Source organism: Lathamus discolor, chromosome 6 (genome assembly GCF_037157495.1).
Source record: "Lathamus discolor isolate bLatDis1 chromosome 6, bLatDis1.hap1, whole genome shotgun sequence".
Lineage (NCBI taxonomy): Eukaryota > Metazoa > Chordata > Aves > Psittaciformes > Psittacidae > Lathamus > Lathamus discolor.
This window is the reverse complement of record NC_088889.1, coordinates 12,530,915-12,557,593: the sequence shown is the minus strand read 5'-3', so window position 1 is coordinate 12,557,593 and position 26,679 is coordinate 12,530,915. Positions and strand designations below refer to the sequence as shown.

Here is a 26,679-nt window from a genome sequence, read left to right as displayed (position 1 = left end):
GGGTAGGACTGGTTTCAGAATCACACAGAAACAAAGCAGTACTGAAAGAGCGATGTATGTATTTGAATTTCCCCCCAGATCCTGTTCCCATTCAGAACGTGCTTCACAGCCTATTCTTTTGTCAAGAGACAAGGATAATGCAACATGTACTTGATGAATAAGTAATTTAAGTGCAGGGCATGGCCCAGGTCTATCGCTGTGTTGCGGGAAACTGCACAACTACAGAAACTGAAGTACAGAAGCCACGTTGCTGAGGTCTCCAAGACTAAGGCTTGGCTTACCCTCAAAAACTGGAAAAGGCTGGGGCACCATCTTTTGACACCCTCTGTGCTGTCACAAGTTTCTAGGTAAAGCAGTAGCAATACAAATGTAAATATCAGATCAAAGAAAGGAAATAGAAACCACTGAAGCCGCAATGACAGTTTAGTCAGCATCTGCCTGTACTCCCCAATTACGCCAGCTTAGCCAAACCTACCTGCTTATTTCAGCATAAGTCTCACAGAGCATAAAACACCTCAAATGAAATTCCTGCACTCAGTACAAGCATTCGGAGGCACCTATAGTGATAAAAACTATCTTTAAAGTTTTTGCTATCTTCTCAGTGGAACTTCCTCATTTAAACAACTGGTTTGAAAACAGCTGACCTACATCAATCTAGAAAATGAGCAAAAAGTTTGCCTTCCAGTGGTCTTCACAAACTACACCAAAATCATTTAACTTTAACCAAAAGCATACTCCAAGGTCACTGTCTGATACTAACCCAATCCTACTTTTTTTTTTTTCAATGTTTTTTATATAAAAACAAACAAAAAAAACACCAAACAACAAACAAACAAAACCCCAAACATAAATTTTGAGCATTTCAAAGTAGTATCTTATGTAGCACCATCTGTCTTCCAATACCTTACCAAGATGACAAAGACCATTAAGTCATCATTGACTAGCCAACAGTTCTAGCCCCTGCTAATCTGTCCTAAAGATGGACATTACCTACTGGTAAAAAGGAAAAAAAATAATCTCTAGAGAAAAAATAACTAAAACCCCAAGACCGAAACAAACACAAAAATCAAGGAGAACTAGGTACCCTCACAGGTGAATTAAAGATCTACAGAATATTCTTAATCAGAGAAAATGCTTCAGTCAATATACAGTTTTCACAAGGCTACTTCTCAACATCTTAATCCTACTAAACTCAGCCAAATTGAGAAACCGCCAGTTTAGGTTTCATTTTAATTGTGAAAGGACTCCTGAAAGAGGATGAGAAAGCTAATTCTACTCTAAGTTTTCCACCAGGGCTTTTTAAGTGATTGCAAGGTAATAGGTATTACTGGTAGAAAGTGAAATAGCAGCTGCTATAGCTGAAATCATGGGGTTTTTTTCTTTGCCTTATAGTAAAAGGTGAATTGCCTAAGAAAGTGTTACCTTTAAAAGTTATTGCTAGTCTAAACAGAGATGTTAAAATAGGAAGGGAGATTATATATTTAAAGACACTGCCCATTTAACAACAAAAGAAGTGCAGCAACTCACCTGGATGTAAGCATTTTGAATTCCTACCAATTCTTCACCAAGCGGAACAACAATTTTCTCAACTTGCCGCTCATGAGAATAAGGCTGAATCTCTGGAGAATCTTCAGCACAAAGCTCTATCTGAGCAATGAGTAAGTTGGAAATAACTTGCTGCACAGCCTGTTTGGGAAGCCACAAAAAAAAAAAAAGACCATGTTTACTAAACACTCCAACAATGCACATTAGTATTGCAGGAAAGCAATTACTGCCATATTTTAGTAGGCCTTGAATACAATTGTAAGGAAAAGGTAGCTCCTACCTACAAATGGAAATACGAGAGACTCTCCACTTAAAGATCTCAAACAGTACACAAAGAGCCAATATGGCAAGTTCATAAATGCAAAAAGCATGCTATGGCATGAGGGCTGGAGGGACAGACCTCTCTCTTTGGCTTTAGGTTCATCATAAAAACACCTAATGAAAAATAACCTGGAGCTAGAAGCTTAATCTCAATTTGGATGACCATCTGCCTTTGACTAAAAACTTAACCTTTACATTTATTTTTACCCAATATATCTCACCAAACAGAATACAAAAGCCATTTTTCTTTGCATTAAGAGTATGCTATTTTGGTTCAACTAGGTTTGCATGCTTAAAAAGGTATTATTCCCTTTTAGAAAGGTCAGGAAATAAATAAAGCCTGTAATATGAAAAGGTGAACCCTTAACAACTAACAGCTTGTAAAGAGGTTCAGTTTTTATGTGGAATTCTAACAGACTTCCGCATCCCAGTTTAATACCAAACTGGTACTAGACACAGCTTCTACTGAAACTTTTTTATTTCAACAATGCAAGTAGGTCTGACTCACCTTTGTGTCACTGCCTGGTGTGGCACTTAGGGCCAAGATCCGAAACTGATTTGTGTATTTGCTTAGTTCCCTTACAACCTAAGAAAGGGAAAGTTGCTGTCAATATCCTTAGAGGAGATTATTAGCCTATACAAACTATAACAATGAAAATACCCACAAAGTAGAAAAAATTTAACAAAATATTCTAAATAGTGTACATCTAAAGTCAAATGGGAGGCAGAGTGTTCAGTTTACAACTATTTTATCCAAGAACACTTAATCTTGATGAAGCGTGTTACCCCAGTCCCATTCAGCAGAACAACCTTGGTAAGACATGAAATTATTTTTCACTTACTTCACAAAAAGATTAACAGCATGCTCACTCAAGAGGGCTGCCAAAAGTAAATCATGGATGATTAGTTCAGGAAAATCCAAACAGAAACTGGATGACAACCACCATGCCAACCAGCATTCAGTTGAGTCTCACTTGAAAATGTTGCATTAGCAGCTGGGAAAATTGTAAATATTCCTTAGACTTCCCATGTTCTTGCTCTATAACCCTCCCCAAGACCAGACCTGGGACAAGTACAATAGCTGCTGAGATTTCAGCACAACAATACTTCCTTCCTATTTCATGTTCCCATATAGCTGAACTCTGCCGGTGCCATTAGTGAACAGTGTGCACCTTGACCAGCCACCCTGTGTGGCACAGGTTGTGGAAAAACCAAAGAGTTACAAACAATGGAACACAGCATAAAAGATACAGAGAAGAAGTGAACAGAGACTAAAGAGGAATTCAATTTGTGCTGATAGTTCTGCTGAAAACCACGCAAACACACAGATAAAACAGAGAACAAAGCCTGCCAACTTCATAGCCATGGGGACTGACAAAGGGGGATAGAAGATTTTTCTCACCTATAGCCAAGACAGCACAAAAGCTAATTAATAGAAGTCTTTGCTCTGTATTAGAGGGTGAAAAGGTTCGTATATAGTATTTTGAAGCAAAATAACCTATAAACTTAAATTATTTGAAAATTAAAATGCCACAGTTCTGAAAAACAATATAAGAAAACTGCAATGCTGGCAAACACAAAATTTTCCACCATGCAAAGTTAGACAAACACTAAAAACCTGCATTACCTGACAGTAGGCGTGATTTCCAAGGGCCTTGTGAGCTTCATCAATAACCAAACATTTAATCTCTACAGCAGGACATGTCCCACGAGAAAGATCATTCACCATTATTTGAGGCGTAAGGAAAAAGACTCTCTTGGCAGTCCATAGGTCCCTCCGACTGAGAGCCTGGGTACCTCCTGGAAATGAGAGAAATAACGTTAGCAACGGTTCTGCTGAGAACAAGCCATGGCCTGAAAGGACAGCAGAAGGCTGACAGACATGTCAGCTTTGGGAAATGAGTGCTTTTTAAAATAGCAAGCACCTTGATGCTACTCCTATTTTCAGGGGGAAAAAAAGATGGATACAATGACTAGGTTGTTTTGTTGTTTTTTGGTGTTTTTTTTTTATTAAAGTACTAAATTCAGAAAACAAGGAAAGGAAGCTCAAGATAGCCCGCAGCCACCTGCGGCCTTACATCTGATCTACACCACCTTTGAGAAAGGTTTGCACTTAACAATAGGTTATTTTAAGCCATTAAGGTAATTACTTCACTAAGCAATAAACTGCAGTGCATGGTGCTTGCAAAGACTTTAAGAAAAAGAAAAATAAGCCATTCTTCCTCGGCTTCATAGAAAGCGTATTTCCCACGCACTCACGCCTCTGTGCAAGGCACTGCGAACCACAGGGCGGCACACCAGAGCTCCAGAAAATACGTTCCAACACTTCATCGTGCTTTGTAATAGTATCCTGGGGCTTTAACTGTTGCAAAACCTGAAGTCAATGCCTTAAAAATCTTCTTAACCTAAAAAAAGAGCTGCTTTCCTCCACTGGGGCTTTTCACGCTTCTTACCATTGCCTCTAAGCTAGGAAGCCTTGATGTCTGCGGCCTCTCCGAGGACGTAGCTCCCCGGAGCAAGCCCGCCCCGGTCCCTGCTGCCGCCCTACCTGTCATCTCGGCCATGTGCCGGAGCGGGATGCCCATAACGCGGGCGCAGGCCTCCATCTGCTGAGCCACCAGCGGCTTGGTAGGGGCGAGGAACAGCACCTTGCCGGAGGGGAACCAGCGGTAGAAGTTGTACATGACGACGGCGGCCACGAAGGTCTTACCCAGCCCGGTGGGCAGACAGACCAGCGTGTTCCCCAGCAGGGCGGCGCGGGCCATGCGCACCTGGTAGCCGCGCACCGGATAGTTAGTGGGGTAGATCCAGATGGCCCCCGCGGCCGCAGAGAAACCCGCCACAGGGCTCGGGTCCGGGTCTGCCACGGCAGCCGCCGCCAGCAGCAGGTCATCGTCTGCATCCGCTGCTTCCTCCTCTCCCTTCTCCTTCTTATCCAGCGCCTTGCCGCCCGCCGCCCACCAGGCCCGAGGTAAAGTGCACTGCCGCCCTCCGCTCATCCTCCCTCAGGGCGCCGCGGCGCGGAGCGGCTCCCTCCTGCTCTGAGGTACAGTACCCGCCATCTTCTCAACGCCGCCGCTTGAAAGCCCCGCGGGCGCCGCCGCGGAGCGAGCAGGCGGGGCGGCGGGCACGGAACCACCGGTTGAGGCCCCGCCCGGCCGTGCCGGCCGCTCCCGCGGGCATGACGGGAAAGCGGGGCGGTGCTTGAGCGGGAGGTGGTGGCGGGCGGGAAAATGGCGGCGGCGGCGGGCCCGGCGCAGCCCTGGAGCGCCGAGGAGCTGCGGAGCGAGTCGCTGCCTAAGAAGGATATTATCAAGTTCCTTCAGGAGCATGCAGCCCAGGCGGTAAGGGCGGGGAAGGGGCGTGGTGGTGGTGTGTGTATGTAGAGGGGTGCCTCTCCGTTGTTCACCGGCGTATCTTGCAGTTCCTGGCGGAGCACAAGCTGCTGGGGCAGGTGAAGAACGTGGCGAAGACGGCGAATAAGGAGCAGCTCATCGCGGCCTACACGCAGCTTTTCAACACGCAGGTACGGGGCCGCGGCGGCGGGACCGGGGGCCGGGACTCGGGCCGTGGGTGACGGCTGCCGCTCCTCCTCATCTCCTCTAGCGGTTCAAGGGCACGGACGGCGCGGAGAAGGCGGCTGAGAAGGCGAAGCCCACTAAGGCGGAGGAGGCCAAGGGGAAAGCAGCGAAGCCTGAAGAGGCCGTGGAAGAGGTCGGTGCGGCATCTCTGCTTTGTGTTGCCTTGGGGATTGCGTGGGGCAGCCAAACCATCTAGGTCCTCAAAACCTTGTTACAGCAAGAAGTCTGGTGTTTGTATCAAACCTGAGCCTTGTAAACCTGTGGCTTAAATTAGCAGTGGGCCCTTCTTCCAGATGTGCGTTTCTCCCACAGCTTCAGTCTTTGCTGAAAACTGTGTCAGTGCTGCTGTATTTGTGCCCAAGTATGACTGCTCCACGATAGTACATGAGCATGCCATTTGCTGACATTGCATGTGTTCCTTTGGTGCTTCAGCTAAGTGGTGGTTCGGTTTTGAGTGTGGTTGGTCTGAGCCTAGTTAATGCAGCAGTCGTAACTCTGTTTTTATAAACTTAGGGGCCTCCAAAGTATACAAAATCAATTTTAAAGAAGGGTGATAAGACCAACTTTCCAAAGAAAGGAGACACTGTTCATTGCTGGTATACAGGAAAGCTACAGGATGGAACAGTCTTCGATACCAATATTCAGACAAGTAAGGTCATATATATACTGTTCAGCTTTTGTTGTAAATGCATGCAGAGGAAATTAGCCATTAGTGTGTGGTGGGAGTCCTGATGAACTGCTTTTACCATCATCCTGTTGAGCTGAGTGGGGCTGTCCCTGCAGCCACTCCTCATTTTCCATGAGGCAATGCAGGGCAGTATTTTGGGACTGGCTGGTGTCAAGTGACATTGCTGTATCTTGCCAGACCTCATGCTTGGCATTCTCCAGGCCACAGATAATGTGAAATGCACAGATATAGTCAGAGGAAAGATGGTTCCTGCTTGGGGAACTTCCCTTACCTATGGAACTTGACCACCAGCACTGTACTTACCTTCTCTAAATAGCCACATCATAGTGTACTCCTGTAGTAAATCTTTAAACATGGGGGCACTGTAACAAGAGTGATATGAGACAGTACAGTGATTTCAAGTAGTCTGCGGAGAAGTCTGCTGGTATTTTTGTAACAGTTTGTAGATCAGAGGATTAAGTGATATGAAATCCTGCAATACTAGAAGTGCTTTTCCAGCAGTGATATGCAACACTGAGTGGAACAACAGGGCTATCACTGGAACACTGAGTCATTGCACATGTAGTATGATGTTGTATATTCCCTATAGAGTTATTTTTGCTTCACTAATGTATTTATGACTTGTATCATCAATTTCAGAAATTCACAAATGAGTCTTTGAGGTTCGCTGGATGAGTATCCAAAAGATGCTCAACAGCTTCAGATCTTGGTGCAACTTCAACATTTAATGTTTTTAGTGCACAGCCCTACATTTTCCCCTAAATATCTGATAGTGGGCTAAAAATACTATTATAATTAGATATTTGTATAAAGCATGATCCTAACACTAATTTTAGATAGTAGAGTGTTTGCTGATGTGATGTTAAAGCAAATGGATGTAAAACTTGTCTTTCAGGTTCAAAGAAGAAAAAAGCAGCTAAACCTTTAAGTTTCAAGGTTGGCGTAGGAAAAGTAATCAGAGGCGTAAGTAAAACATTAATGACTCCCTCAGAATCCCACAAGTTTTAATTCTGCAAGATTTATGATCAGGCTGCACGTTTTGAGCTGCTGTCTTTGATTCTGGTGGAGGTAAATGGCAAGTTGAAAGCATTGCTGACCACAGGATGTAATATTTATTATTTACAGGTGCTTTCATCCATCAGCAGTATCACTCCTCTCACAAAGTGGTGCGTGGGGAACAGTGTAACAACTGCATGTTCTCAGGACAAGCAGTCTCTTGCGCATGCCTGCAGCTTTGCGCAACAGAAAAGGTTGCAGGTTCCTGGGTGTCCCATCGATCACTGTGCATTCATAGAGTCATAGAATTATAGAAAGGTTTGAGTTGGAAGGTACCTTAAAGATCATCCAGTTCCACAACCCCCTGCCATGGGCAGGGACACCTGGCCTTGAACACTGCCAGGGAGGGGGCAGCTTCTCTGGGCAACCTGTGCCAGGGCCTCGACACCCCCATAGTAAAGAACTTCTTCCTAATACCTGATCTAAATCTCCCCTCCATCAGTTTAAAGCCATTCTCTCATGTCCTGTCCCTAAAGGCCCTTGTAAAAAGCCCCTCTCCAGATTTCCTGGCAGCTTCTTTAGACACTGGAAGCTGCTCCAGTGTCTCCCCAGAGCCTTTTCCAGGCTGAACAATCCCAGATCTCTGCCTTTCTCGTTCTGTGTGCTTTAGTCTGTCAGAATATTGTTTCTTCTCGTTTTTTTGTTTGTTTTTTTTTTCATATTTGCCTCAGGGCCTCTTCACACTTGGTTCAGTTCATCCTTTAACTCTGAATTCTGAAACTCCAAACTCTAGTTGCTGTCGTGCACTGAAATGGGTTGCAGTTTTGATGCTGTAACTCCTCTGCCGTGGCCAGCACTAAGTGCTAAAGCAGCACAGGTAGAAGCTGCATAAGGAGGGGTATCTAAGTAGACCAAAAGCACTCAGCAGAAGAGTGTTTTGCACACCCTGTTAGCTTACAACTTGAAGTCACGGACACTGGTGCGAACTTGAGAGTGTCCAGGAGGTTCTGACTTATGTGCAAAGTAAACAAGGTGCTTAACTCTGGCAGCAGCTGCTGCATGGTGAAATTGGTGTCTGCCTGCACAAGGTAAGGACATAGGAAGAATCTTGTACTTAACTGACTTTAAAGAACAAAACAAACCCAACCCAACATAATCTTCCATGTTGCTGCTGAGCAGGGAAGAGGCCTTTATGGGTGACAGGAGTGTACTGGGAGGGGAAAATGTCCCTGGGCCTTGTGGCCAGCACTGCAGCAGCAGCTGCCTGGGTTTTGCTTCAGTCCTTTGGCATAGTGCTTGTGTCTGTGTCAGTGCCAGTACCTTCTTTCAGCTGTTAATCAGACATGGGCAGCAACTGTTCGTTGTGAAATGATACAGTGCCACTTCAGATACGGGCTTTGGGCAGCATGAGTGGGTCACAGAGCAGGACAAGCACAGAAATGAAACCAGTCTTTATGCATCAGCCTTAAACACTATTGATGCAGCAGAATGGTGCAGAAACACTGGGCACAGAGACAAGCCCCTTGGTATTGTGTGCGTGGTTGTCTTCTGGGAAATGTGTTCTGAAACTGGGAATACTTCCCTAGCAACAAGCATCATCATGACAATATAAAGGTATGAATAAATGGAACGTGAAACTGCCTAACTTGCACGCTGGGGTGGGCTAGGGGGTTGCAGAGAACAGTGTGGTGCTGCACAAGTATGTGTGTGAGCAAATTGGAAGAGCATATGGAATATGGTGGTTCTGTGGTTGGTCTGAGCTTGTTCTGTTTTTGTTTTTCAGTGGGATGAAGCCCTCTTAACAATGAGTAAAGGAGAGAAGGCTCAGCTGGAGATTGAACCCGAGTGGGCATATGGCAAGAAGGGCCAGCCTGATGCCAAGTATCCTTCCACAGCCGATTTCCCATTGAGTAACTTGAGAATGCTTGGTGCAGTCAGGCACTTTACAGAGAGAGATACAATCAGCAGCATACACTTGTTACTTGTAGTAGGCTTAGAATGTTAACAGCCTAAAGAAACTCAAGTGCGCTTAATATATGGGGAAGGAACAGGCCTGGAGGGAGCCCTGCAGGGGAGAAATGAAGACAACACTCAGGCAGCTCAGGTGAGACTCAGCTGCTCCTCTTCTGAGGAACAGGAATAAGGAGCAGCACAGCCTCATGAACTGGGACTGCACATCCCATAACAGCTCACATCAGACAGCAGCTGTGGTTCTGTAAGGATTCCACAATGTTTGAGTTTACCATAAGGTGGTAAGTCATTCACCAGTGAGTGATGCCTATAGAGGGGGCAGGGTGTGAGGTTGTTTTTAAGCTTCCTTAATGTGTGCAAACAGGATTCCACCAAATGCAAAACTTTTCTTTGAGGTGGAATTGGTGGATATCGAATGAAACAAAGCATTTCCTTTGCTGCTGGGAACCTGTTTACGATCAAGAAAGCTTCTGTCAATGCTCTTGCAACTCCTGGATACAGTTACAGCTGTGGCCTTGTACTTGAAATCATGTTTGTTGTCCCTGCCCCCAATGCTGTACAGTAACATACCACTAAAGAAAACATAGTTTGTACATGCACGTGCCTTCAGGTTTTTGTGTGTATGTATGTTCACCTTGTAACTTCCTTCTGTTACTTGGGAGGGGGGAATTGCACAGACCTCCAGCAAACTGTTACAGGGCAAGAAGTCCCACCTCAAACAGCCAGGTGTGGTTTTATTATCCTTCCTGGGGCTGAGCAGTCTGTTACAGAGGAACATGTGCTTCAACACCCTGCTCAGGCCTTCAGCCATATACTTCCCCTCACCTTTTGGGGAAGCTACTGCATTTTACAGAAGCACTTGGCCAACAATTTTAGTTAACCTAAATAAGAAGGAAACATTTACATTTATATCCCAGGCATTTGTTTGAACAGGAGAGGGATGGAACTGAGAGTCCAGAGTTCTTACTCCTGGCTTGAATGAGGCAATCCAAGAAAGCTCAGAGGACTACTGAATTCCTTGCTTTTATTATAAAAATGGGAATGATCACTTTGATCAAAATGAAAAAAAGTTTGCTCACACTGTGTACATGAAAAACTCTGAATACAAAAATCATCCCAAACACAGTTTGTGCTTTTAAAAAAGAATGCAACATCATTTTGCACTGCATTTTAATTTTTGACCCCCACAAGGAATAGAAAATACGTACCACAGCTTGCAAAGGCTGCCAGTGTCATCAAAGTTTCAATCTTAACACCACAAAGAAAGCAGTCTGGCTCATGGGCACAGAGAAGATGTCGTGATAGAAGTAGGTCATTACATGCTGCTGGAGAGCAGAGCAGGAGAGGAGTGCTGTGCACCTGAGCTGCTGCATCCTGCGGCAGCTGGCGTGGCACAATGGCCTTGGGGGAAACAGAACCAAAGCAAAACCCCTACAGCTTTACTGGTTAAATCCACAGCATTGTCCTGAGACCAAAACAATTCTTCAGATACCTCCATAAATTAGTGCAGGGAATTAAAAAACCAAAACAAATGCATTTATGGTAAACTAGAGTTGTACAGAGATACCATTTATCAGTTACCAGCACACAGATCTTGCTTCACACATACCCTGGGAACACCAGCTCACTTCACATGCAGAAGACCAAAAAGCAGGTATTACAACAGTTCTTTCACATCCCTAATTTAGAAAAATATAACTTCTTTGTATTCCATCTTTGTTGAAACCGCAGCACTCACTCTTCGGATCAAGTCGCATGATAGTACTGTCCGTAATTCCACGCGTTCTGGTAATTGTACTGGAAAAAAAACCCCAAGAACAGGATAGTGTAAGTCAGAGTGCCCATGCTCCATGCAGAATCCCCAGTGAGCAGCTGGCTGCCATTCCAGAAAGGAATGTTATATTGCAGTGGCTAGCATGGTCACCATGTCACAGCCACCATAGCAAGGTCTCTGCACCGAGGTCCTGCACGCAGCTGGTGCCTCAGGCTGGCGTGGAAGGCTGAAGGACACCCAGGGATGCTCCCCAGCAGCACAAGGCCCATCAACTCCTAACCACCCTGACCCCCTCCTGCAAGGCATCTTTGTGAAACAAGTGGCTGCAGTCACAAGACCAGGGCCAGACTTGTACCAAGGGCCAGCATGGAGGGAGTACTGTTGTCCCTCATGGTTTTAATCACTTTATAAAGACTCAAATGATGAGTCTTCCAGTACAGGAGAAGTCACGGGCTCCCTCTTGTTCCTCAGATATCCCCCTTGGTACCTGCTCTGCAGCTCCCCGTCACTTCCCTGTCAACAAGACTTAATAAAAGGGAGGGAAAAAGAGGGAGCAGGTGGTGAGGGACGCAGGAACAGCCTGTGTTCTGGCTCCATGTCCCCCATCACAGTATGTCCCTCAGGGTAGGAGCAGCTGAAGCGCCCCAACACCACTCCCTCACACTGAACCCAGCTGTCTGCAGCCAGCAGAGACTGTCACCAAGACAGTTCCCATGGCTACACTGCCATGAGCTGTGCCCAGGCAGCACAGCCTTCTGGGGACAGCAAGAACACACACCTCTGCTATTCTCAAGCAGACTGTAAAATGCACAGCAGGCCGACGGTGATGGAGTTACTGTCTCAACCACAGGACACAGACCAGCAGCACTATCAGCCTGCCACTCCCATCATTCTGAGTTTGGAAACTTGCAGCATTTTTCCCAGCCCAGTGCTGGGCAGTCTTTCCATGCTGAGGGGGTGAGGCACCTTTCACTGCCTGACTTGGAAAGAACACTTAACCTTGACACAGGCAATTTTTAATCACAGTTACACAATGGCTGGGTCAAGTCCCACCTGCAAATGCTGTTCTCACTGGCTTGGCAGGCTCCTTACAGCCTGAACAACAGTTTTCATTAAAATGCTTGAAGAAAAGCTTCAGCCAGGCTCCCGGTTACTCATAACTCAAAAGAATTAAAATTACAAGCCTTCATTGCTCTCATCCCAGCTGAGAGGGCGACAGCAGCACCCACCTTTACCTTGCACAGAAAGACAAGGCTCTACAGCCTGCCCCTTGGACAAAACCACACTATCAGTCTAGAAGGAAGCAGGGCACATGCTGGAAGTTGCTGCTACTGCAACAGGAAGAAATCAAGGTGTGGTATTACCAGTTCCTTCTTTAAGCCCCTCAAGGGGACAAAAGTGAATGTCATGCCAGAGCAGACTCATGGGCCAAGCTGCTGAACGGACCAATTCTGTATGGACACTGTACCAGTGCACTGGAACCCATACCAAGACATTATGGGAACTACTAGTTAGAGAAGTTATCTACCAAAACACACAGTAAACTGGAATCCCAAAGTGAGTTTCCTGGGCAAAGCATTTTGCCCTCAGCCAGCAACGTCCCTAACAGCTGTAATGCACCCCTTCACCAAGCTGCTCCTCCTGCTGCATAAGGAGAAATACCTTACACTTGTGTAACAGGCTACAGGGGAATCAACAAAAACAGAAGCTAAATTTCTACTCAAAGCTTCTGATGCTGGGCCACAGAGTCACAGGGAAAAGCACGACATGTGTGCATACAGAACATGCACGGTGAGTGCAGCACCCGAAGTGTGCACCCACCTGGTACCAGGCATTGTAGTTGTATGCTGCCTGATTGACTTGCATGTCTCCATCCATCATCTGTGCCGATGAAAGTGTTGGGTCATCTGTTAGCATTTTCTTTTCATCTGGCTCCTCTGACCTGTGAAGTTAATACACACTTGTAAATGGGACCTTAGATTAAATGTTGAGCTTCTGGGTGAGAAATGTTGTAATGGATGAAGTTAAGCAGTATTTTCAGATGTGGTGCCCTGTCCAAACAGGGAAGCAGAATTTAATTTAGAGAAAGACAGTAGTATATTGTGCTTCAGAACAATAGTCTGGGTTTTTAACTGTTCTGGTGAATCCAATGGGACAGCAGAAGCATGTTTCTGCTTAAAGATTGAGTTATTTTTTCCCAGTATTGTTTAGCTTTCCTGAGAAACAACTCAGAAAGTTACTTTCCAATAAATCCATTTCCAAATATTGAAGCCAGCAGTACAGCCCTATTTAGTGTATTTTAAGTGATTAAAAAAACATAGTGGTTTTGCTCTAGCAAGCAGCAGCTTTAAAGCTAAAAAAAAAAAAAAAAAAGGTGTGTATATATATATCACAGACTAAAGAAAAATACAGTTTCCAAGACTGTTCTCTGAACTATTTTTCAGTTGCTTCCAAAGTGCTTTGTACCAGCTACAGCTCAGTGTCGTCTATGTCCCAGCTACCCTGGAGACTGCATCAGCTATCGATCCAGCTTACACCCCAGGTGAGCAGACTGCCTACCCGTTCTCCGCTCTCCTTTTCAAAGAATCCTGCTCCTTGAGAAGGGCCTGATGTTCGTCATAAGCATCCAGAAGCCTGATGAGGCAAAAAGGAACAGAGCTTTGCCCACCGTTTTCATGTAAACATTTAAACCATTTTAAAACATCTACTTGAAGCTGTAAAAATGCAAAACAATTTAAACCAAACTGAATAATAATCAATTCTTTATCGGTGATCCACAACAGAGATCGGAAAGCCAAAAAAATTAATTTGACTCCCCAGCGCATCGTGAAGTATTTTCTGTTAGCTCAGGAATCCCCAACTTGCTTGGCTTTTATCACACTTCATGTGGTTTTTAAGAAGTTCCCCTTTATAATGAAGTTTTCTTAAACTTACTTGTGATATGGCTGCTCCTTCCAGCACCTGCATTCCCTCAGGTGCATGTTGATGCCATCCACAGCAGCACCAAGATTTAGCAATCAACATTTCTTTAAATACTGGCAATTAGTATTACACAAAATTATTACAATTCTAAAGCAGCACCTGTAGCCTTCTGCCAAACAACATGGGAAGAATGTGTATTCTGTGCAGCACAAAAGAGTGCTAGCTAAAATTCCCACTAATAGCAAAGTATCATTTCCCAAAATAGGAAATACAATTTCATCTGCTGCAGACCAGTTTATGAAAACTGCTGCTTCTGTTTGTATTGCTCTTGGTGGAAACAGTTTTTTGTGTTTATTCTGTGCTCTACTATTATTTGGGAACTGAAAACTTCATTTTGTTTGGTCTGTTCAGGATCCCAGGCTGGCAGCGCTTGGCTGCCATGCCAGTTAGAATGGTCAGAGTCAGCAGAACTAAGGACAGCTATTGTTAAAAGCACGCAAAGCAGAAAAACTAACTTGTGGTTAGCTCTTCCAAGTTATTCAGCAGCAACATGTAAATAAAAACAAGAGCTTGTTTTGCAATAGAGAATTATGAGGAAAAAAGTGTATCTAGTATTTAATTTAAAAGTTGCAGTTCTAGTACCTGATCCCCCACATAAGCACATGGCATTGTTAATACTTCTGAACACAGAACAATCACATCAATGTGGTTTTGGAAACCTCAAGCAGGAGCTCACAGGGTGTAGAACATCAAATCACACCCTTGTCATAAACATGTTCCCTTGGAAGAGCACCCTCCTCTAAGACTTAGCAAAACCACAGTAAGAAGTTACAGGCACTATAACATCTCAAGGATTAAAAAAAAAAAAAAAGAAGAATTTTCTGAAAAGAGATTCCAATTTTAAAAAAGGAATGTGGTTTTGAAAAGCAGCTGTCCCTCAACAAAGAGCTGACAGCACACAGGAACCATCTAAAGGATGCTACTGATCCAACCCGTCCCTACTCCTTCCACAAGTGCTCTTTGGGTGACCCTAATTTGGCTGTTGCACAGATCACATCTTACTTCTTTACATCGGAACCAAAATCTTCAAGGAATTCCACTTTTCGCTGAGAAAATGTAATCCTCATTTTTATAGACAAGGCGCCATTGACAGCTTTATCAAAGCAGCTCAGGATGTTTTCTTCGTTCTGCTTGAGATCACCGCTGTACTCCATTTCAAGCAAGTTGAGGTACAGCTTTGTATTTTCCTGTGCAAAAAAATGTATCAGAAGTCGCAGAGCTGTCAGATTTGGTATTTGACACTGTATCTATGTCTACCAGATGCAGAGCAGAATGTTTAAACCACGAATACAAGCTAGAATAGTCAACAACTTTTCCTTTTTACATTCGTCATCTTTGACCTGGTCTGTTTCACAAACAGAAATGACACTTCAAAGACATGTTTCACAAACAGTGTGATACTACAAAGACAGATGTCAGACTTTCCTAAGAGTAAGCTAATAGTATTCAGAGTGCCAAATGTTTCTTTCTGTGGTTACACAAAACGGTCTGCAAGTACTGCCTACACTGTCCATTCAGTTCACCTTAAGATGTGAATATGCCTATATTTGAGATTGTGGAAAACTGGAAGTATGAAGCACACAATGCTTCTGATTAAAAAAACCTGCAAACTTCCAGATCTTCAAGCTGCAAGTATGGCAACATCAGGTTAGAGGGACTGTTGTCTCCATGCAGTAAGGGAACACCACATCCAGCTACAAACTCGTCATCATTGTTGCCATGGTTCAGAAAGAGAGAAAAATACCAGGATCTATTTTTTGGGGGTGTTTTTAAGACAGCAAAGAGGAAACACATACTTTGTCCACTTCTATGGCTTCTGACAGCACTTTTCTTGCCTTTGGAAGATTTTTCTGTACTTTGAAGAGGTGTCGAGCTAATTTGATGGCATAAAATGACGATTCACTAACTGATTTGGCATTTCTAACAGCTTCTTCAAGCAGGTGTTCAGCATCTTCCATGTTTCCATGTCTGCGTTCTAAGCTCACTCTTCGCAAGCGAATCATTGCTAGCCCTAGAATACACTCTTCAAAGGTTTTCAAGATTCTTCTTGCTTCGTCGATGTTGCCTAAAACACCGGTGAAGATGCTTTAAGATATGAGACATCCACAGCCTCTTAAAAACAGAATCCCTCCCAGGAAAAATGACTGCTGCTCTCACCTTGCTGTTCCTCAAAGGCAGCCCACAGCATATGAACCATTGGTTTCTTAGGAAGATGTATAGTGCAAGCCCTGCTGTAGACATGCCTCACGCCTTCAATACTATGATTCTCCATGTATTTGGCATACTATAGTTGAAAACAGAGCAGAGATTGGAAAATTTAAAGCTTATAGTTGTTTTAAAAACATGACAGAACGATAAAATTCTTTTGTTTAAACCCATTCAGCACCTTTATGGAACCACTAGACTAGTTTCTGTAAGGAAGGACGTAGAGAGGCAACGAAGTTGGCATATGCAGCAGTCAAATCTGGTTGCAAGCAGACCATCTCCTAATGCAACAGATATAGTTATATATGAACAACATTCCACAAGAGTACAAAAGGTTAGTCACTAGATCAATGTATGCCATCGGCAGGAGATGGGTGGTAAACCCCTTCCCTTACCTTAATCCAGAAGTCCTCATAGAGGGCACATGAAATAACACATCTTTCAAAGAGGACCACAACTCTCTCATGAGTGCCATTTTCTATCTCAAATTCTAAGTACTCTTTCCAGTTTTTCAGCTGAATTTTCTCCAGAGGTTTTACGTGAAAGTAAGGCCTCTTTATCTGCAAGAGTCACAGCATGGGAACTTGTGACTAATAAGCACATCATCGAGTTGCGTTAAAAATAAACAAACAGCCACAATACCATTCAAGTAACGCCATTTAAATAAATGGGACATCATTATTCACACAAGTCTGCTGGGGTTACCCAAGTACTGATCAAGACATTTTGCCAACAATTATACTCTGTGCTTGTAGCTTGGCTTTTCTAGGAAGATTTTTGAGTGCAAGTGTGTACAGAACTGAGGAAGAACTCACCACAGTTCAGCCCTTGCAAACCTGTGGTGACAACAATTGCTATTGGTCACATACACATATACATACAACTGAAGTACTTACTGTTGTACTAGCGCATAGCCTACAAATTAAATGCAAAATTTGGTTGAGAATCACGACAAAGAAGACGGAGCATTGAACTGAACTTCACATTAATTATGTGCATGAAACTGGTTATTCCAAGATTGTGCATTTTCTGATGCCCACAAGAGGAGCTGGATGGGACAGAGTTCAGCATAGCAAAGCAAAACACTGCTTTGAAGTAACCACAGCAAAGCATCCTTCCAGAGATCTTGTGCTTTTTCTCTTCTTCACCTTTAATGTTACCTGATCATTTCTCTCCTGTACTGCAGTATCTCCGATACAAATAAATGAGAATGGATAAAGAACTTAAGGTAATCAAGGAGTAACATTCAATTCTTCAAGGCCATCTGAAACTTAAAGCCATTCACCCCCACCACACTCCTCACCGAGCTCTGTAAGAGAACCCAATACTCTTTTTCCACTTTGGCAGATTCACATGCACATTGTTCCCACTAAAATAACAGTAAAACTGGTCTAAGCAGCTTCCATCACTTATGTGATATCCTGTTGCTTAATAACCTCATTTCTGTCCATTATGAAGACTTCTTTAACTTTGTATTTTAAACTCCTCCCAGATCCAGCAAATTGGTATCTAAAGAGCAGATACACTCTCTTGAAAGTACCGATTCTGGCCAGCAGAAGAGAGGACACCCTCTTTCTGGCATATTTTCTGCAATGTGTCCACAGTTTCATCATTCTTCCGTACGTCAATCATCTGTAGCTACAGTTTCTCTTAGTCAAGAACACCTTACTCACATAACCATTTTCCACACATCTGCATACCTGAGTCTTCCATACTCAAGGGACCCAAGACAGGTACCAGTACAACAGCAACCCTGTGACACAAAGGGCCGTAACAGCCCTTCAGGCTGCTTTGGGACAGGAAGGGCAAAATGTCACCACCCCCACGTACTGCTACTGGCCACGTACCATGCTTTCAAGTTTATATCAGACACTGTTAAGATCTGGGTGGACAGAGTGGTGAGACACTTAAGCCTATGTATTGCTTTTCTAGAAAAGCTGGACCTGATGACCCTTGAGGTCCCTTCCACGACACCTGTGGCTTACAAGGCATCTGTACAATGTACTCTTTAAAACAAAAGTGAACTTAAAACAAGAACCATGTTATGCAACATGATATTTGCCAGGAAGAAAAAAATTAAAAAAGACAGAACTAAAAACTCAGGTTGATTTTCAAAAGTAACCAAACTTCATTCTACATAGAAAAAAATCTGTATGTAAAGTGATCAAACAATTCACTAATTACTGTTAACACATTACACACAGGAGCTGCACATTATGATTGCTAATTTTGGAAAACAAAACCTAACTGATTTCAGGTTTAAGGCTGCAATGTTAAAACAGAAAACCACACAAACTTCGTTCTCCTTTTAGGACAGGCTTACCTTTTCAATGAGAATCATCTTCTTGCCCATAATCTGCATCACCCCAGATGCATAACGCAGCACTCAGTCAGCAGAGTTTTTCATGCATGCATAAGGGCCACTTACTAATCACCATACCACCCTGTCTCTCTCCAAATACCACTTAAAAGATTTTTAAGCCATCACGTGACAGAGTTGACCTCACAAGTTGCCTTTTCACAAGAAAAATGGCAGAGAAGTGAAACTTTATCTTTGTTCAAAGCCCACAAGAGTTTAAACTGTGTGACCTGTTACTCCAAATTCCTAGGCTCCCAGGCCTCTGTTCAGAGCTCTCGTGCACGCTGCCTTACACAGGAAAAAAAACTTACCGCTTCTTCAAACGTCCACCTCTTACTGACTTCATGTTCATTGTGGTTAAACATTTCTTGATGGATTTCAATGATCCTGTGCCTCATGTTTTCTATCTCTGTGATCAGCTAAAACATAATTTTTAAAAAGATAACTCAGATAGACACCATATCACCTTTGTAAATGCATTTCATGATGACAGTAATATGCAGAAATTAAAACTACCACAGGTGCATTACACTGTATCCTGAAAAGCCAGGGAAAAGGATGGGACACTGCCCCCAGCACAGCCCTGCTGAACAGGGTTTCTATCTGAAGTTTTGCTCCTATGCCACAGATGACTGAGATCAGAGATTAATTTGGATCCCAGTCAAACTTAGTATGTGTTTGTTTTCAGTCAGCAATTCCTCTGGATAGTCAAGTTTTCATATGCCCATGAAGGCTCTGACCTGCAGAGAACATTGCTGATGAGGACCTTTCTCAGACCACAGTTTCTAATCTCTTAATCTGGAACAATTAATTAATTCCTAATGTTTTGCACATCACTTATTTCACTTCTAAATTCCATTTCTTTAATGCCTATGAAAACACTGGAAAGGTGCATCTTGTAGACAGTAGTAGTTATTACACAAGCCAAAGAGCAGTGATAAGCAGAACTATGGAACACCTCAGCTACAGATACGCTAAATTCTCTGCAAACAAACTTGTCTCTCAGGCACAGAGTAAGGAACAAAACACTAATGAACAACCCCCTGCACCTGTACCTTGGCAGGGTCAGTTATGTCTTCAGCACCAGAGGGTAGGTCATCATCAGGCTGCGCGTCCTCCCCGCTGTGGCCATTCACAGACGCTAATTCTCTGCGTAGCTGAACAAACTGCTCAGTAGTCAGAAAGTCTCTAGGCAAGTTGTTCTGTATGTGTTCTTTAAACCTAAGAACAGTTAGAAACAAGTCAAGTTTCATGCTGCAACATTCTGCTTAACCAGAGCACAAAAACAAGTCCCAATGCGATTCTGTATTCCTTTATTAATATAGAGCCACATCAAGAATGCAACTTCTGACAACACATACACACAAAATGCAACTTCTACCACCTATTAGACTTCAAAATTCAAAGAGAAATGGAAGGATGATGAACTGCAGTGACAAAGACAAATCATTTACCATGTAAAATTAATGGCTAAGGACAATCCAGAGGGATACTTTACTTTCAAACACAAAAGATCTGTAGCAACTATGGGAAAGACTAGTGCTTAATTTAACTAAGGTTTCTCATTTCCTCTTAACCAGCCCATTAATAACGCAGAATTCCTGTCTAAAACTTAACCAAGCATTTCTCTCTTGTCAATTAGTTTCATGTGAGCACTGCATAAGGAAATAAAGTTCAAAACTGCTCACTTTGATTTTTCAAACACATCCTCTACTCTTCCTCACAATTCCAAAGCTTTCCTTTATTCCACAGCAGAATTTGTGAATTTATAAAAAATCTAATTCCTACAATGTGGATGAGTACTTTGAAGCACTTAAATAACTACATAAACTTAAGTAACTATTTCAAGTTCTTGTTCTGAGTGAGCACTTCCATGTCCACAGAAGTAGATTAGTGTGTACTTAAGAAATGCACAGCATTAAATCTTTGTTTTCTCTTTACCTCTGGAAGTGATGACTGTACAGCTGCGTTGGAATTCCAAGGATGCGGTCATAGATGGATGTAACTTCCCTTAGGTTTCCCTGTTCATTTTCCCAGTTTATATACATTTCCCACAGTCTGTCAGAACGGAAATCTGTCCCAGCAGCTAAGACTGCGTGTTCATAGGCACTGAAAAACAAAACAATTTTACAGTTGTTTCTAGATGCAGTGACAGAACAAGGAAGAAAACTTCTGGCTCTTACTTAAAAGATTATGAGCAGCATCCTCTTTTACTTGAAACCACACTTACACTCATTATTTACATTCTTTGAAGTCTTTTCTAGACATCTGTAGCAAGATCTCTACAAAGTTCACACTCACTGCTTTTTAACTCCAGCACTACCACAACAGAACAAATAAAGGCAACATAAAAAGCTACTTGCAGGAATGCAAGACATTAGGGAAATACACAACCTTTTCCACTTTTGTCTTGTAAAGATTCTAAAGGCCTTACTTGAGAAGTTTAACACACAAAAGTCATACATCTAGAAGCTTCAGTTAAAGCTCAAATAAGGTTTGGGATCAAGCTTCATAGAATCATAGAATAGTTAGGGTTGGAAAGGACCTCAGGATCATCTAGTTCTAACCCCCCTGCCATGGGCAGGGACACCTCACACTAAACCATGCCACACAAGGCTTCATCCAACCTGGCCTTGAACACTGCCAGGGATGGAGCACTCACAACTTCCCTGGGCAACCCATTCCAGTGCCTCACCACCCTTACAGGAAAGAATTTCCTCCTTATATCCAATCTAAACTTCCCCTGTTTAAGTTTTAACCCATTACCCCTTGTCCTGTCACTACAGTCCCTGACAAAGAGTCCCTCCCCAGCATCCCTATAGGCCCCCTTCAGGTACTGGAAGGCTGCTATGAGGTCCCCACGCAGCCTTCTCTTCTCCAGGCTCAACAGCCCCAACTTCCTCAGCCTATCTTCATACGGGAGGTGCTCCAGTCCCCTGATCATCCTCGTGGCCCTCCTCTGGACTTGTTCCAACAGTTCCATGTCCTTTTTATGTTGAGGACACCAGAACTGCACACAATACTCCAGGTGAGGTCTCACAAGAGCAGAGTAGAGGGGCAGGATCACCTCTTTTGACCTGCTGGTCACGCTCCTTTTGATGCAGCCCAGGATACGGTTGGCTTTCTGGGCTGCGAGCGCACACTGTCGGCTCATGTTCATTTTCTCATCGACCAGTCCCTCTTACTCTAATGAGGACCACTGCCACCAACAGGTGAGGTCAGACACATTCTAGCCATACCTTAAAAACCTCCAAGAAACTGAATTCCAAAAATTCGATGGAGAACCTGCTCCAGTTCCCCACAGAATACTGCACAAAGCATTTCCTAATGACTAGTCTGAAACTCTCAAGCCACAACTTCTGACCCCGGTACCACACTGTATTGTCCACCTATTCTTAGGGAATATGGCTCTATCATGTCCTAAAAGTCATTACAGTAACTAGCTTGCCCCTCATCTTAAACATATTAATGTGATTATACTGCTATATAATGCACATACAGGCTTTCTGTATCACTTAGTCTGCATTCAACTTACCCTCGAATTGTACTGTTCGTTTCAGGATCAGCAGGGTCCAAGGTCTCCTTTAAGAAGTTTATATAATGTATCCAAAGATCGACACTAAGAGGAATTGCCTGAAGCCCTCTGCGATAAACCTATGAAGAGAACATGAACTGTACTTCAAATACGTAATGGTGTCCCAATAGAGAGGCAACACTGTGTTATCCGGTGAACCTTAGAAATACTAATTACTGGAATTTTGTTTAAATAATCTACCATTACCATTTGGGTGGAGGTTGGATAGAACATGGCAATGTTCTGATCTCCACGTGCAGAGTCTTGATCTTCAAAGCGCAGCGGTCCCTGCATTCTGACCAGGTTGTGTGGGCAGGCTTTGGGGTACAGACCATAGGGCACAGACCCATTAGAGCATCATTGACAGCGTCTGACCAAAAATGCAATAAGATGCAGCAATTGTGACCAGCAAACCAACTATATTGTTTTGAAAATGAATAATAAATGTAAGTGACAGAAAAGCCCTGCCCTACTTGTTAAGCTGCAGTGTAATACAGAGGCTTGCACTGCAAAGCTTGACAAACTGTAGAGGTTTAACGCACCTGCCAACAAAGAGAGAAAACATTAGCTACAAATGCCACAGATGTGACAAGTGCAAACAAAATCCCTACAAACCTGGCCACAAATGGCAGGTACTGGCAGCCAAATGACTTGCGGTAGGTTAGTCATTGTTTGGCTAACAGGACCAATGGCAATAGCTGCACCCAGCTACCTACATACCTCGTCAGACTGCTTAACGTTGTCATGTCGCTTCTCAAGGTCTGCATACTTTTTCCAATATCCATAGCAATATGGATAATGTGTGAAAAACCTGTCAAATGCTTTCCTGGCAGCTGGTAAGTGGTTCTGCAAAAAATACACAATAAAAGCAATGAATCCTTTCCTTTAAAAACCATTCATGTTATTTTGAAAACAATTATTACTTTAACATTTTCTTAAAAGCAATAGTTTTTATTGTGTGATCTCTGCCGACAACACTGACAAGGGCAACTTCTTCAAACAGTACCCATGAAAGCCCAGTGTACAGTTCTAGACCAGTCACTGGAATATCCGTAACTTGTTTGGGTTTTCTTTATTTCTTGAAGGCTAAGGAGAATGGGATGCTGTACTAACCTCCTGCTCTACATACTGCAGTAGATATACCCATCCTGTGAAATCCTGGGGATTGTCCTCTACTACTTTCCAGAACTTGTCAAAATCTGGAGGAAAGCCAGCCTCAATATCTGTTGTCTGTAAACTTTCAATATCGGGAATTTCACTCTCCTGCATGTTCTCTGCATTCAGGTCAGGGGAGCTATCAGGTGATTGTTCCATCTCAGTGACACCTATAATTTCTGTACTGAAGTCCATCTGCTGTTCTTCTGTTGCTGTTTCGGCGCTATTGTCTGTGTTCTCATTGCTTACAGTCGGTTTCTCCTCCTCTGTATTTTCTGTGTTGTTCTCCATAGCCGAAGTTACTGCTGTTTTGTAGTACTAGATCCTGTAGAAACAAAAAGATTCAGTATTCTTGCAGCAAAGATTTAAGTAGAACTTGGGCTTGAATTATCACCTAAGATTCTCCCAAATGCTTCAGGCATTCATGTATTTCACCACAAACCCCTGGCAACCGGATCTGCTTCCCACATGAGCCTTATTCGCAAATAAGATATTTTACAATTAATAGCCATCCTACATTTTAACATCTGCACATACAAATCATTGCAGGTTTTCTAAAAACCTGTCACAAGTTGCTATGGAGGTATAAAAGTGAACCAACACAGCTTTCCTATGCAAGTTGAACAGTTTATTCCATATAAAGAATTACAGTCAAATTTATTCAATTATCCTACTTAATACAAATTAATAATTTCTTTGCAAAAGAAATGTATGCTTAACTGTTCCCTCAAAGCCAAGCTGAACCAGATTATGTGGCAACTCTGCAAAGAAAAGAATTCCTGTCCTCACTCAGTCCGTATGTAAGATGCCTAGATAAACTAACCAGCAGAGGGCCACATACTGTTCAGGCTAGCCCCTGACACTAGTCACTCACCCCCACACAACACTCACTCATCCCGTGCTTCCTCCTGCCCCTCAGGACAGACTCCATCTTCCTCCCACTCTTCATTTTGATCTTCCTGACAAATGCTGCTGCCCAGCCCTCCCCTCCTCCACAAACACCAGTCCAGCCTCACTGCCCAAGGCCAGACCACAAGGCACAACACTGGACCTTCTCCACATTCAAGCCAGACCATAATGACCTATGGGTTAAAGGTAATGCAGCACCCACATAGAATACAGTAGCTTTGAGCTGTGAATCTATTTTGGACGAAGAACAGCGTGAGACTATCAGCCTCAAATGCATTGTAGCAACTGCCACTCTTATTTCCCTTCAGTCCTCAGAGCAGAAGCAGGTAAGTTTGACATTTAAAAAAGTTCCCACCCCACTCTGCATTGCCTGTCTTTCTCACTGAAAGCCTGAAAAGAGAACAAAACGTTTACTTTCACTTCAACAAGTACAATGATAGGTCATCAATAACATAACAGGAACAAAATTCTTGACAGGAAGGAAAAAACTCTCTACCCTATCTCTAGCAGCTTCAATGCATGAGATAAAGAGTTCGTTCTTCCCTAGTTCACCAAGCAGAGTTACCTTGGTGTAGTATTGAAAAGTCCACATGGTCCTCTGGAAGTTTTCTAGTAATTGCTTTTTTTAAAAGTAATTATTTCTGTTCTCCATTGTATATATCATCTGGCAATCCTAAACACATAATTTCTTTCCTTTAACATAAACAGTTCATAAGTTTGCAACTTTATGTGGTAACTGCAGATCGCTGCATCACTGAAAACAGCCACTACCATTCAGAGCTCATCTGTAAGATCATAAAATCAGGGTGTCAGAGGCATGTGCTATACAAACAGCAGCCCCAACTCCTGAAAAACTATACCTTAAAGGGTGTTTACAGCTCTAAATTTTTGAGAAAAATGCAATTGTTTTTAAATACACAATAATGCACAGCCTAAAATTATTCTGGTATTTGACAGACGTTTTCTCTCTCTAGCCAATTCAGATGTATTCCAGCTTAAAAACCTACCCCCCAAATCCATGCTGTCTTCACATTAGGGGGAAAGTAAAAAAAAAGAGGGAGGATGGTACTAGACTACCTCTGCGTATGAGGCTTCAAACAAAATGTGAAAGTCTGCTTAGTAGTTTGCTTCCAACTCAAGGTGCTCTAAACCCATCCCCCGGAAACCAAGACATCCCCCAAACTCACTAAGGGTTACAGCTGCTGTGAGCAACTGGTTCCTGGAACTAGACAAATGCCCTTGCTCCAGGGAGCTGCGAAGGCAGCAGGCGCAAAGCCAACACATGTCAAACACAGACAACCATGGAGCAGAGTAACTCAATTCCAGGAGTTTTTACATCACTCAGGCTAAATAACTAAATAAGTATATCAGATAACCATATACCCTAATTTTAGATCATTTATGCCAACATATATTATTTAAGCTGTTTCAATCAAACGTTTATTCTTTGCAATACTGGCATTTATAAATATGAATTAATAGGAAAGCATCCCGGAAAGCCCACAGACTGCCAACCACAAGGAGTTTCCGGCCTCAGCTCACCCCTCCGCCCAGACCAGTGTCACAGCCCTGATAAGGAGCCGCCTGGAACCTGCTGGCGCTGGGCTACGCTGCACTGGCACTGCTGGCCCGGACCATTCTGCCCAACCACTAACACTTCGGCGGCCAAAATCATAGTCAGAGAATCACAGAACGGTTTGGGTTGGAAGGGACCTTCCAGTTCCAACCCCCTGCCATGGGCACTTTCCACTAGACCAGGTTGCTCCAGGCCCCGTCCAACCTGGCCTTGAGCACTGCCAGGGATGAGGCAGCCACAGCTTCTCTGGGCACCCTGCGCCAGCGCCTCACCACCCTCAGAGGGAAAACAGAGAGGGGAAAAAAAAAAACAACAGGAAGTAAAGAATAAAGAAATACAATGACAATGTAACAAACCGTGAAGCACTTAAAGGCTTTGGGCTGGTCTAATGTTTGCCCAGAGGTCTCGCAGTTGTTACAGCACGTACAGACTACACGGGTTTCCTTACTCGCGACATCCGTTCCGTTAAGCGCCAGCTGCGCGCTGCTTTACTCCGAGCGCTCGGCAGCCGCTGGCCAGGGGAGCGGCTGAGGCGGGAGCGGGTGCCGCACGCCCGGCGCAGCCCTGTCCCAGGCCTAGCCCAGGCCCTCAACGCCCGACTCAGCCTCCCGTTAGGTTGGGCCGAGGCACGACGACCCGAGCCGAAGGCGGGGGCCCGGCCTACCCCTTGCCTTCCCCCTTGCAATCTGGAGCTCCCCGCAGCTGCCCCATTCCCGGTTCCCGGTACCTGCCACACGACCAGGAACCGCCAGGCCGCCACACGCTTGCCGCCGCTGGGCCTCAGGAAGAGCGCACTGCGCGTGCGCCGCTCACGCTGCCCCTCCCTGCCGCCAAATGGCGCTGCTCCCTGCGCTCCCGTTCGCGCCTCCCCCCTCAGGCACGGAGGCGGCGCCCAGCGCGCTACAGAAATAAACTCCTTTATTCGCGTCAGGGCCCGTGCAAAACGCGACAGCCGCGGCGGCGGGGGACGGGCCGCGTACCACGGCCTCCGGACTACCCGTGCTTCCGGGAAGGGGAAAAGGGAAAGGCTTGTTTCGCTCACC

General features: G+C 44.0%; 3 protein-coding genes and 1 non-coding gene across 12 annotated transcripts in view; 1 reads left to right on the top strand and 3 right to left on the bottom strand.

Moving 5' to 3' along the window:
* The window catches only part of FANCM (FA complementation group M), a 79,645-nt gene extending 74,608 nt beyond the window's left edge, over nucleotides 1–5,037 (bottom strand). For all 5 annotated transcript variants that reach the window (XM_065686641.1, XM_065686642.1, XM_065686643.1 and 2 more), the window contains exons 1-4: nucleotides 4,415–5,037; nucleotides 3,494–3,666; nucleotides 2,375–2,452; nucleotides 1,528–1,686 (exon numbers count right to left, since the gene is read on the bottom strand). In XM_065686641.1, the coding sequence (XP_065542713.1) occupies nucleotides 1,528–1,686; nucleotides 2,375–2,452; nucleotides 3,494–3,666; nucleotides 4,415–4,865 (861 nt within the window). In that variant the 5' untranslated portion in view covers nucleotides 4,866–5,037. The remainder of the gene's footprint in view (nucleotides 1–1,527; nucleotides 1,687–2,374; nucleotides 2,453–3,493; nucleotides 3,667–4,414) is intronic.
* A 30-nt stretch (nucleotides 5,038–5,067) lies between these two features.
* On the top strand, nucleotides 5,068–9,695 carry FKBP3 (FKBP prolyl isomerase 3). Its single transcript, XM_065686660.1, has 7 exons — nucleotides 5,068–5,210; nucleotides 5,291–5,392; nucleotides 5,473–5,580; nucleotides 5,961–6,096; nucleotides 7,031–7,098; nucleotides 8,915–9,012; nucleotides 9,467–9,695. Exons 1-7 carry the CDS (start codon nucleotides 5,100–5,102, stop codon nucleotides 9,519–9,521), a joined length of 678 nt encoding a protein of 225 aa, XP_065542732.1. The 5' UTR covers nucleotides 5,068–5,099; the 3' UTR covers nucleotides 9,522–9,695.
* A 414-nt stretch (nucleotides 9,696–10,109) lies between these two features.
* PRPF39 (pre-mRNA processing factor 39) lies at nucleotides 10,110–26,457 on the bottom strand. 5 transcript variants are annotated; one of them, XM_065686651.1, is made up of 14 exons: nucleotides 26,364–26,457; nucleotides 23,110–23,476; nucleotides 22,717–22,842; nucleotides 21,958–22,076; nucleotides 20,364–20,531; nucleotides 19,478–19,643; nucleotides 18,734–18,841; nucleotides 16,459–16,623; nucleotides 16,016–16,142; nucleotides 15,655–15,923; nucleotides 14,861–15,045; nucleotides 13,436–13,510; nucleotides 12,698–12,818; nucleotides 10,110–10,899 (listed from the first exon to the last, which is right to left on the bottom strand). In XM_065686651.1, exons 2-14 carry the CDS (start codon nucleotides 23,440–23,442, stop codon nucleotides 10,849–10,851), a joined length of 2,013 nt encoding a protein of 670 aa, XP_065542723.1. In that variant the 5' UTR covers nucleotides 23,443–23,476; nucleotides 26,364–26,457; the 3' UTR covers nucleotides 10,110–10,848. The 5 variants fall into 5 exon arrangements, with proteins under 5 accessions (XP_065542723.1, XP_065542724.1, XP_065542726.1 ...); XM_065686652.1 differs by having other exon boundaries at nucleotides 26,368–26,449; XM_065686654.1 differs by lacking the exons at nucleotides 23,110–23,476; nucleotides 26,364–26,457 and adding exons at nucleotides 22,204–22,366; nucleotides 22,470–22,538 and having other exon boundaries at nucleotides 22,717–22,803.
* On the bottom strand, nucleotides 15,494–15,578 carry LOC136018029 (small nucleolar RNA SNORD127). The gene has a single exon (XR_010614193.1). It is a non-coding gene; the product is annotated as a small nucleolar RNA SNORD127 (small nucleolar RNA).
* Nucleotides 26,458–26,679: the final 222 nt, after the last annotated feature.

What these genes read in the sequence shown, in the direction of transcription:
- FKBP3 (XM_065686660.1), top strand. Translation starts at nt 5,100, where the DNA reads ATGGCGGCGGCGGCGGGCCCGGCGCAGCCCTGGAGCGCCGAGGAGCTG. An exon ending in CGCAGCTTTTCAACACGCAG is followed by an intron (nt 5,393 to 5,472) that starts GTACGGGGCCGC and finishes CATCTCCTCTAG; the next exon opens with CGGTTCAAGGGCACGGACGG. An exon ending in CGATACCAATATTCAGACAA is followed by an intron (nt 6,097 to 7,030) that starts GTAAGGTCATAT and finishes CTTGTCTTTCAG; the next exon opens with GTTCAAAGAAGAAAAAAGCA.
- PRPF39 (XM_065686651.1), bottom strand. Translation starts at nt 23,442, where the DNA reads ATGGAGAACAACACAGAAAATACAGAGGAGGAGAAACCGACTGTAAGC. An exon ending in ACGAACAGTACAATTCGAGG is followed by an intron (nt 20,532 to 21,957) that starts GTAAGTTGAATG and finishes TTTGTTTTTCAG; the next exon opens with TGCCTATGAACACGCAGTCT. An exon ending in ACATAACTGACCCTGCCAAG is followed by an intron (nt 18,842 to 19,477) that starts GTACAGGTGCAG and finishes ATTATGTTTTAG; the next exon opens with CTGATCACAGAGATAGAAAA.